General features: G+C 42.5%; 1 protein-coding gene across 1 annotated transcript; it reads left to right on the top strand.

Annotated features, from left to right (window-relative positions):
• The first annotated feature begins 324 nt into the window (after nucleotides 1–324).
• Nucleotides 325–7,025, top strand: LOC123158068 (tRNA(adenine(34)) deaminase, chloroplastic). Its single transcript, XM_044576205.1, has 4 exons — nucleotides 325–4,792; nucleotides 4,898–4,985; nucleotides 5,454–5,581; nucleotides 6,503–7,025. The coding sequence occupies exons 1-4, from the start codon at nucleotides 492–494 to the stop codon at nucleotides 6,774–6,776; spliced, it is 4,791 nt and encodes a 1,596-aa protein (XP_044432140.1). The 5' UTR covers nucleotides 325–491; the 3' UTR covers nucleotides 6,777–7,025.
• The last annotated feature ends 4,409 nt before the right edge of the window (nucleotides 7,026–11,434 follow it).

The raw sequence follows: 11,434 nt of genomic DNA, 5'->3' as shown, positions 1-11,434 counted from the left end.
CCGGACGCGCATATTTATTTGTAATCCTCGAACGGACGAAATCTGGATAACCTTGTGAGGGTGAGGCCATGATACCCCACGTTGCATCCACATCTCGCATCTTGTCGTCGCGCCGCCCATGGCCTGCAGCAAGCCACCTTTTCCAAACGCAAACTAGTCGCGTACACGCAATTCAAGCTGCTAAACCGCTAGCAGTCGCGTGACGGAAAATAATTTAACGATGCTGTCTGATCCGGCACACAGCATGCGCCGCAGGTGGCTCACTGAACCAGTGTCAGGAACCAGTGGCGCCCAATCCAAGTCGTCCATTTCCGATCGGACAGCAGGGGAAGCATGTGTGGTGGGTTTGGCAGCTCCCCTGACGCCCGGTCACGGGCGATCCAGTCTCCAGCCCGGGACGACACTCGCACCTCAAACCCCACGCCCACAGCTCCACTCTCCGGCGGTCGGACCGCCGGCGGCCGCCGCGCGTCCCTCGTCCCGCTCCCGTCATGTACAGCTCCTACTCCGCCGCCGCCTTCGCCCTTAGGGCCGCGAAGCCAGCCTATAGCTCCCATTCCCCTTATGCCCCGTCGCACCACTGCAGCCAACAGCACTACGACGGTGACGGTGCTCACCGTGAGCTACTCCCGCTCAACCCTCACCTCTCTCCCCGCTTCCTGCTCGACGGGTACCTCCTCCGCCACTCTGCTCACCTCCTCCTCCTCTCCGCTCGGCTCCAGCCCCCGCCCCCGCCTCCGCCTCATCCGCCGCACAGCTGCTGCCACCGGCGTGCGGCCGTCCGCTGCTGCTGCAGCGGCGGCGGCGGCGGCGGAAGGTCATATGTTCAGCATGTTACTTGGGGATTGGAGGGGCGCGGGTACCGATGCTGCGGGCAGGGCGCTGGACGGTCGGATCTTGGAGTGGGTTGCCGGCGATTGAAGGCGCGGGGATGCGGTTGTGGCAGCTACGGCAGCGGCAGGTTAGGTCTTGGCACTAGCTGTGGACATGGGGATACGCCGAGGTTGCTCGGGAGGGCGGTGCGGCAGGAGGTGTGGGAGTATGAGGGTGGCCAGTGGCCGCACAGAAGTTGTTCGATGGAATGCCACAGCGATTGGGATGGTGAAGAGGATGAGGATCAATGTGGTCACGCTCAGTGGGAGCGGCCAGGTAAGTCGAGTTTTAGAAGGAAGTGGAAAGAAGAAGAAGAAGATGAAGATGATAGATGTAGAGATTGCCGTCGGAGGAAGGGTGTGGAAAATGAGTACTATGATGAAGGCGGGTACAGTGGCCGACGGAGGGAAATTCGGGATGTGAATGGGATGCATGACAGGCATCGGTATCATCGGAGGAGGTTGGAGCAGAGGGGTTACATCGACGATGAGGATACAAGGCGAAGAAGCGATCTGATGAAAGGGAGCGACAGGAGTGAGTTTGAATCTGATGAGGCAAGGAATGCTGGTGCTAGAAGATACAGTGAAAATGACAGGAAATATGATCGGAGAAGAGAAAGAAGGGATTCTGAATATGAGGATGTGTATGATGCTAGAAGATTGGGAGCTGGCAGGTATAATGAGGATGACCGAAGATTTGATCGGAGAACAGGGAGGATGGATTTTGAAATCGACAGTGAGGATGATGTGAGAAGAGATGGCGTTAGAAATGATGATGAAAGATTTGTTATTCAGAACACAAGGAGAAAGAAGTATATGGAGGAGGATGATCAAGATATTGCTGAGCGTAAGAACTACTCACATGGTAGGTCCCAGAGGTCTGCATCTGCATTTCATGAGGATGATTCACAGAGAGCTTCGAGTTCAAGGAACACTGTTGATACAAGAGTTTCAAGGGGGAATTCATCCTCGAGGGTGCGGTGGGATGATAATGTAGACCGACGAGCTTCACAGACATTGGAAGAGAGAGGCCGACGCTATTCTTCCTCAGTTGGTTTGTCAAATGATGAGAAAGATGAGTACAGTTATGATGATGGACAACTTGTCAGGGTAAGAGATCATAGGACAGGAACACAAGATGTCAAGGTTATAACCGAGGATGATACGAGGTTGATTTCCAGTTCAAAGAACTCTTCCATTTTGAAGCACAATAGCGATGTGGACCAGCAAGTAGCGGCACAAAAGGATGAATCAAAGAGCTCACAGAGGATAGTGGAGACATCAGTAAACAGAGGTAACAACGCTGAACTGGATTCAGAAACACGGATTAATCAACTGGAAGATAGAAGAAACTACATTGATAATAAGTCATCTTCTCTTCAAAGTTCTGTAAAGATGGCTAGTGACAGTAGAAGACAAATTGATCAGCATGATGTGGTGGATCAGCAGGTTGTCGCACTCACTGATTCAAGGACAAACACAGAAAAGCTCACAGATATAAAGATGGATAGTAGTCAACATGTTAGCAGGGCCTCTCACTCACAGAGAAATTATGAGGAAGTCAACCAGATGGATATCGATGATAGATCTACCTCTGTAGAAAATACAACTCATATTACAAGAGACAAAAGGAGGTATGTAAACCAGCAGGTGATACATGAAACGGACATAGATGTGCAGAATGTTACACATGTTGATGTTTCCACAATTCATGCTAGTGATATTTCTGCCTCTAGGAGCTCACAAAATCATTCTGATACTAGATCAGATGTAAACTCTATCTCTAGCATAAGTCTCATTGACCGAGCAAGGGGCGAGCAAGAACAAATCCATCAAAACAAGGTCATTGCTGGAGATAATACAATAGTCAGGGGTTCACAGAGTCATCATGACACTGGAGTGTATTGTCAAGTTCACTCGGCTTCAGTTATTGACAGCACAAAAGAGATGCAAGAACAAGCGGAACTTACTAAGGCCCGTATTAACAATGTTGCTACAACAAGTACTTCAGAAAGCCATATCCAAACAAGAATATATGATCGATTTCAGCCATCCTCATCTGTAAACACTGTTAGTAGTGTGAAGGAACAAATTGATCTTACTAAGATCCATGCTAGTGACACTGCGGTTGTTAGCAATACGCATAATCGAAGCAACAATGAAGCTCGTAGGACTTCAGCCCTCAATATTGTGGAGGCAAGGGATAGCCGTGATGAGAGTGATCTGCAAATTACACAAGGTTCTGGTATAGACAGAAGCAATCAAGTTGGGACCACATTTTCCGAATCCTCTCAGGATTCTAGAGAAAGACTGACAAGAGTAGAAGAAACCGGGAGATTAGTGCAGCATGACACAGTTTTGAACTCGCAGCATACAGGCACCAGCAGAATCTCTGATGACAAAGATATTACTAGTTTGGGGATCGAGAGCACCGAAGAGGCATCTATCACTAATGTAGATATGGAGCAAAGAGGAACAATACTGGGAAGGTCTGAAACTACCGCAAGAGAAAATATACAAGGTGGTTCATCTACCAGAAAGTCTGTCAACGAAAGCGTGTTAGAATCAGCTGCTCGATTAGAGAAATCGTCTACATTTCATGTAGGCCAATTCGTTAGTGAGCTCCAAAGAGGAGTCTCAGATGCAGATACTACTTCAACAAAGAAAACCGAGAAGTCCATACTGGAAGGTACAACGAGATCTTCATCCAGGTCCAGAATGAAGGGACCATCAGATGAGGTTTGGGATGTTCAAAGTACTACTTCTCAAGAGACCTGTAAGACGGCAGATAAGGAGGAAGGGTTCTCAGCTGATGGAGGTACCAATTCAGCCTCTCAGACACCCAAAAGTGAAACTGCTATTGCTAAAAAGGTTCACAAGTCACTTTGGGCCTATGTTGCAGACATAGTCCGTCTTGGTTGGGTTAAGCATGGTGAATCTCATGACTCTACCAGCAAATCATTTAGGAAAAGTTCATCCAGTAATTCTCAGAGGTCGGAGGGTTGGCTGTCAAGTCAGGGGCATGATAATGACGGCATTCAAAAGAGAAATTGGAGTAGCAAACAAAATGATCATTCATTGATTAAGTCACACAGTGGAGAATCAGAATCTATAGTAGCATCAACGCTAAAGGATGAAAGCTTGCCTACAGGTACACAAGGCTTGCAAATATCAGGAGCCGGCAATGTACCTGAAGTAGGTGGATCCAAAAGAGACTCCGTACCCAAAATAACCAAGGATGATGTGCAGATTTCAGGGGAGAGAGCAAAACAGTCTGAAGTGGGTGCATCACCCAAAGGAAATACCATCGGAAGCTCAGCTGAGGATAGCATATCAACTTTGGTAGATGTCACAGTGGGACATTCACCTGAACATGAAGCTGCTAGTTCATCCGGAATCTCAACTCAGGGTTCCACTGAAATTAATGCTGGAAAAGGAGTCTCAGCCGGCACCTCTTCTACGACCATCAAAGATAAGGAAGCTGGTCGCAGTGACGATGCAGGTAGCTGGAGATATGGACCTTCAGTTGCTATAACACCTTACCAGTTTCCTCAGACCCAGGCAATGGTACCACATGAAAATACCTCATCTGCTTTCTCAGAATTAACAGAATTACCTAGTGGTGGTTCCACTGGGATGAAAGAGAAGATTGTTGGGCATAAGGCCCCTGAAGTTTTAAGAACAGAAGATAAAGATGCTGAGCTGAAGAGGAGAAAGATTCAGAGAAATAAGCAGGTATTGAAGGAAACGTTTGATGAATGGGAGGAAGCATACCAGCATGATGCTAAACAGAGAAAGACTGATGAACTATTCATGAAGGAGGCTTTACTTGAAGCTCAGAGGGCTGCAGATATATGGGAAGTGCCAGTTGGAGCTGTGCTAGTACATAATGGTGAAATTATTGCTCGTGGTTGCAATCTGTAAGTATAGTATAGTATAATACTCGTATATTATAGATTTATAGTATGATGTAGCCAACTGTTGGCAGAAATAATAATAATCTGAAATCTTAACTTTGTGTCCAGAGTTGAAGATCTCAGGGATTCAACTGCACATGCTGAAATTGTTTGTATAAGAGAAGCTTCTAGCAAACTTAAGACGTGGCGCCTGGCGGTACTATTTCACACCCAATACCCATTTTTCTTTCTTACTCAATCCTGTCAAAGCATTGCAAGAGAATCCATTGCCCTCCTATTAAGTCATTTCCTCTGCTATATTGATTATTATTTATATTTATCTGGTGCACAATCATCTCAAACTTGACATTTGGGAATTGGACATGGATAATTGACGATGCACAATAATTACATGTGTATGGCTCATAGTTTCAGACAGGTCCATGTCCTTGGTCTTTGCTTGATGTATTGTCTGTAATTTTGTTCGTTGTTATTTTTGAAGTTCAGCAAGACTATTTCTTTTCAGTTATCACAAGCAATGTGCATCTTCCTTTTTTGAAATTTCTCGTAAAATATTTTTTTAATGAAAAGTTATGTATGCAAAATTCCTCAGTTTTGTGAATCCTTAGACTAAGTTACATATATATCATCCTTTCCACAAATTTGCTAACTAAAACTAATGCAGGATACAACACTTTATGTGACACTGGAACCTTGTGCAATGTGTGCTGGTGCTATTCTTCAAGCAAGAGTTGACACTGTAGTATGGGGAGCCCCGAACAAGCTTCTTGGAGCCGATGGAAGCTGGGTTAGGTATGGGATGTATACCATATTACCATGTAGCACAATATCATAGTTGGTTATTTCTTTATACCACAATATTTTGCCTTTAAAATATAGTTATTTTGATTCATTTGGCAATTTAACTTCTCAAGATGATGTTATAGTTCAGATGCTGGGCTGTAGTTAGTCGTTTTCCGGTCTTAGTGAGTTAAGGAGAAAATCCTAGTCAAGTAGTCATACCCCCATCTTCAAGGTATGCCCTAACATTTTTGACAGAAAAACTACAAGGGAGGCTCCGACAATACGATAAATAGAAACCCAAGTTCGAGCCAATGAATACACGTTAGTTGGAGTGCGATGGCATGGTGTATCTTGTTAGCCTTTTCTGAATGTGGAAGGGGATAATATGGCCTTTTCCTTTCTATCAGATAAATACCATATGCCAGCACCATAAGTTAGCGTTTATTCATTATTGCTGGTTCAAATGGTTATTAGGTCGCATGCGGAACATGTTGCAGAAAAAGGTGAAACTTGTTGCCATGATGCTGTTTGTACCCATCTACTTTGTAATGCTAAATACCCTAATTTTATATAAAAATGGAAGTAAAAACAGTTATTCCCAACTTGTCCAAGCAACTAAAGAACCTATTAGATGCGTTGCTTTTCGTTAGCTAACAAAGATTTGACTTTGCATTTCATTCTAGTATCCATCTCAGACACAAATCAGCTTGATATACATCTGGAAATTTTAGATGGGGACTTCAGTTAGACATTCCAGTTGATAACATAAGATTAAATCACCTACAAATAGTTCCCAGAGTCGAGTCATGTATGAGTGACTGCTTTGAATAATGGGCAATGGCTTTCATCATCATATATGTACTGTCAATTCTATACATCTTATTCAACACAGACATGAAAACTTAAGAGACAGCTGCACTTGTTTTATAGGCTTTTCCCTGGAGATGGGCAAACAAGCACATTGGATCCATCGAACCAGAAGCAAACTGCCGGGCCTGTGCACCCATTCCATCCAAAGATAATCGTAAGGCGTGGTGTCCTCTCCACTGAGTGCTCAGAGATAATGCAGCAGTTCTTCCAGCTGAGGAGGAAGAAGAAGAGGGCAGACTCGCCACCTCGTGCGCACTACTCGGGGCATCGCCACCATCCGATCAAGTTTTTCACCAAGATGCAACACATGTTCGGCACCGTTTTCTGTTTATAGTAGCACTTCTTCTTTTCTTGTCCCAATTGTATGTAGTTGTAGACTCAGCAGCTTTCGCATTCAACCTTTCAGGGCTTCTATGCAACGTCATCCTTATTTCCTTCTTTGGATGTCAAACTAATGTGTCATTTTGTGTATCGGTTGTGTTTTTTCTTTGTTATGCAAAGGCTATTTAGATGTAATAATATTGACAATAAGTTCCCTGGAAGGTTATGTCTACAGAGCCTGCAAATAATTTCCTTTTCTGGAGAGAAGAGAACTTAGAACTTGGCCATTTCATTTGTACTAGTGGCAAAAGGGTAAAAAAGAGAGTACAAGGTTATCACTGAGTCAGTTCGATATGGATCTGTAAAAAACAGTGCATTATGTCTTTTTACCCATTTTTTGTAGATGCAGAGTTGCACCGGCATGGAGATGGATGCAGAGTTACGCACCTGTGTGGAGATGGCTTCTACGTGTTCCTATAGACACCACTCATCTTCAGAATTCAACGAGAAGAATGACAACAAGCATAATCTCAGGCCATGGGTACATCTAGCATTGAAGCCACACCAAATTTTTGACGGGCACATGGTTTCCGTTCCACGCTAGAAAGAGGCAGACACTAATGATGAGGAACATCGTGATGGCTAGGAGAGTACATTATCCCGATGCCTCTTAAACCTATGAATCCGCTAGACAATATGACTTGACATCATTATCACTATTCGCGTAGAACAACAAGAGTCTTCAGATCAGAGGCTAGCTTCTCTCCTCGCAGTTTTATGTATAGTTCCAAAAGAGTGTACTACCAATCTACTAATGCACGACTCAGCTGGAGCATGGTCCTGACGACTCCTTATATCACCCTGGCACAAGGCAAGCCAGTGAAGATTCCTACCATACCAACCGTGCGTACTCAGAAAGTACAAAACAATGCAATACGTTGTCCTGTCTAAAATTATGCTAATTAGTAATTGCCCTCTCTTTTCTAGGTGGGTGGACTGAGGCTCTGGATTCATACATTAAACCCATGAATTAGTTCACACAAAATACATAAATAAAAATAAATATGTAATAAACGCACCATCAATGCCAAGGTCAATAGTGCATCCGCTCATCCTATCTCACTTGTTCCCATATCTGCCCTGCCTCCAACCCAGGCTGAACTGAACAACCCCTACACCTAAGAGCAACTCTAATGCCACCCCAAAGCTTATAACTTGTTTGTTAAGGGGAAAGTAGTGGCTTGGGATGAGATTTTGGAAGGTATTTTGGTTGGGGACAGGAAATTATGCAGGAAAGTTTAAAAGTGAATTTAGAGGCTAATTCTCACATATCTCTTCCTTAGTCCTGTGTTAATTCACGCGCGATGGAACTTTCTCTCAAATTCCCACCACACATTAAAACACATCAAACATGGATTTTTGAGACTAATAATCAACTTCCCAAGCCTAGTTCCTTGGTAAACTCACTCCTAAATAGCTTAATATTATATTAAAAATGGAAGTAAAAACAATTATTCCCCACTTGTCCAAGCAAGTAAAGAACCTATTAGACGTGTTGCTTTTCGTTAGGTAACAAAGATTTAACTTTGCATTCCATTTCAGTACCCGTCTCAGACACAAATCAGATTGATAGATACAAAAAATTTAGATGGGGACTTTACTTAGACATTCCAGTTGATACATGAGATTAAATCACCTACAAATAGTTCTCAGAGTCAAGTCATGTACAGGTGGACTGCTTTGAATAATGGCCAGTGGATTGCATACCAATATATGTATTGTCAATTCTATACATTCCATTCATTGACATGAAAACTTGAGAGATTGTTGCACTTGTATTATAGGCTTTTCCTTGTAGATGTGCAAACAAGCAGATTGGAGATTTTTTTTGAAACTATGATGATTTTTATAGCAAATTCGATAACTATACACCCTAACGAAGAAAAATCAAAAGTATCACCCCGTCGGCCTCCTGTTGGCCGAAGAGGGACTTTTCGGCCAACCGTTGGCCAAAAAGTACTTTTCGGCCAACAGTTGGCCAAAGAGTCCCTCTTCAGCCAACAGTTGCTCTACTTTTTAAAAAATTCATATCAAATAGGATTTTTAGTATTTTAATTTGATTCTTTTTGCATTAGATTAGAAATTTTATGAAGTTTCTGTAGATATCAAGTTTGACTAGATTTGAAAGTTTGAATTTGAATTTTCATGAATTTTCTCAAATCACTAGATTGCCTATAATTTGAGCTAGGAGTATTCTTTTTAGATGATTCTTTTTGCTACTGGTTCTTTGTGAATTTGTTTATCAGTAGTAATTAATTGGCGAATTTTATAATTATTTAAAATTAGGTTTTTATGAAAACAGTTCTGCTTTAGTGTTTTATAGGTTTTATGCTATTTCTTTTAATTTTAATTGCTTTAAATTTGTTTCTTTAGTTTTTTTGACATATTCTTTTTGTTTCTGTTTAGTTATCAGTAGCTATTTTATTTGTAGTATTTTTTTGTATTTTATTTCTTTTATCCTACTAGAAAACTTGTTTTGAGCTTCATAGGAGTTTACATTTAAATGTGCCTTGTAAATCCTGTACAACCATTGCCATTTTATACATGAAAAAAATACTTTCCCGCAATCTTTTTCCCTCCATTTTCTTTGCCGCCATTTTCTTTCCCGCCATTCTCTCCCGCCACACTAAGGAGTGTTGCATCGACGGAGGATGATGATGATGCCTTCATGTGGAGTGTGAAACACTGTGTGAGAGAAGTCATAAGTGTGAAACACTCTTCGATGATGATGACGAAGATGCAAACACTTATGACTTCTCTCAGACAGTATTTCACACTCCACCAACAGCACTGACGCAGGAGACACAGACCGTGTCAGACGATGTTATCTATGATCGTGGACACCATGAGGCTCGTTTTATAAGTTGAGAAGTGAAGATGGCGGGAAAGAAGATGACGGGAGAGAATGGCGGGAAAGAAAATGCAGGGAGAGAATGGCGGGAAATAAAATGGCGGGAGAAAATGGAGGGAGAGAATGGCGTAAAAACCTAGTTTTAAATAATCCTAAAATTCACTAATTAATTACTACTGATAAACAAAGTCACAAAGAACCAGTAGCAAAAAGAATCATCTAAAAAGAATACTCCTAGCTCAAATTATAGGCAATTTAGTGTTTTGAGAAAATTCATGAAAATTCAAATTCAAACTTTCAAATCTAGTCAAACTTGATATCTACAGAAACTTCATAAAATTTCTAATCTAATGCAAAAAGAATCAAATTAAAATACTAAAAATCCTATTTGATATAATTTTTTTAAAAAGTAGAGCAACTGTTGGCTGAAGAGGGACTCTTTGGCCAACTGTTGGCCGAAAAGTACTTTTTGGCCAACGGTTGGCCGAAAAGTCCCTCTTCGGCCAACAGAACGCCGAAAAGTCCCTTTTCGGCCAACAGGAGGCCGACGAGGTGATACTTTTGATTTTTCTCCATTAGGGTGTATAGTTTTCAAATTTGCTATAAAAATCATCATAGTTTCAAAAAAAAAAAATCCAGATTGGATCCATCGAATCAGAAGCAAACTGTCGGGCCTGTCCACTCTTTCCATCCAAAGATAATCGTAAGGCGCAGTGTCCTGTCCACGGAGTGCTCGGAGATAATGCAACCGTTCTTCCAGCTGAGGAGGAAGAAGCTGAGGGAAGAGTCGCCACCTAGCGCGCACTTCTGGGGGCATCGCCACCATCCGATTAAGTTCTTTACAAAGATGCAACACATGTTCGGCTCTGTTTTCTGTTTGTAGTAGCACTTCCTCTTTTCTTGTTCAAATTGTATGTGGACTCACAGCTTTCACATTCAACCTTTCAATGGCCTCTCTGCAAAGTCATCCTTGTTTCCTTCTTTGGTTGTCAAGCTAATGTATCATTTTGTGCATTGATTGTGTTCTTTTTGTTATGTAAAGGCTATTTAGATGTAATAATACTGAAAATAAGTTCTCTGGCAGGTTTATGTCTACAGAACCTATGAATGTTTGCTTTCGGAGAGAAGGGAATTTAGAACTTGTCTATATTTCATTTGTACTAGTGGTAACGGGGTAAACAACAAAATACTACTCTCCGAAAGTTCTAAGTTTTTGTGTGTAGCCGAGGAGTACAATATTAGAGTTTCCCATAGCCTTTGGACAAGGTTGATATTGGTCGGTCAAAAGTAAAGGGGGAGTTTGTTTGCCGCTTCTGTGACTGCAGAGTAGCGCATGGGTGTGGAGACGACTCTTCTGTGTTCATAGAAACAAGATTTTTGTTGAGAACCCAATCTGAAGTATGAAAACAAGCATGATTCTCAGACCACGATTGCACCCAGCACCGAAGCCACACCCGAATCATAGTCTGCACGTGGTTGACATTCATAGCTTGAAAGAGGCAAAGACTAATGGCGAGACACATGTCAACCACAAGGAGAGTACATTATCCTGATGCCTCTCAAGCCTATGAATCCGCTAGATAGCATGACTTGACCTCATTATCACTGTTCGCCTAGAACAACAATAGTCTCAAATGAGAGGCATCTTCTCTGCTCATAGTTTTATGTATGGTTCCTAGACCGTACTGGTTTTCCAATGCTCAAGTCAGCTAAAACATGATTCTGGCGGCCCCTTATATCACCTGGCACGAGGCAAGCCA

The sequence above is a fragment of the Triticum aestivum genome, chromosome 7B (genome assembly GCF_018294505.1).
Source record: "Triticum aestivum cultivar Chinese Spring chromosome 7B, IWGSC CS RefSeq v2.1, whole genome shotgun sequence".
In the NCBI taxonomy this organism is placed as follows: domain Eukaryota; kingdom Viridiplantae; phylum Streptophyta; class Magnoliopsida; order Poales; family Poaceae; genus Triticum; species Triticum aestivum.
The sequence above is the reverse complement of the archived record's forward strand: the minus strand, read 5'-3'. Positions and strand labels throughout refer to the sequence as shown.

Coding starts and splice junctions, on each gene's coding strand:
- LOC123158068 (XM_044576205.1), top strand. CDS start 492: ATGTACAGCTCCTACTCCGCCGCCGCCTTCGCCCTTAGGGCCGCGAAG. Junction 4,986..5,453: donor TTAAGACGTGGCGCCTGGCG/GTACTATTTCAC, acceptor AAACTAATGCAG/GATACAACACTTTATGTGAC. Junction 5,582..6,502: donor GCCGATGGAAGCTGGGTTAG/GTATGGGATGTA, acceptor CTTGTTTTATAG/GCTTTTCCCTGGAGATGGGC.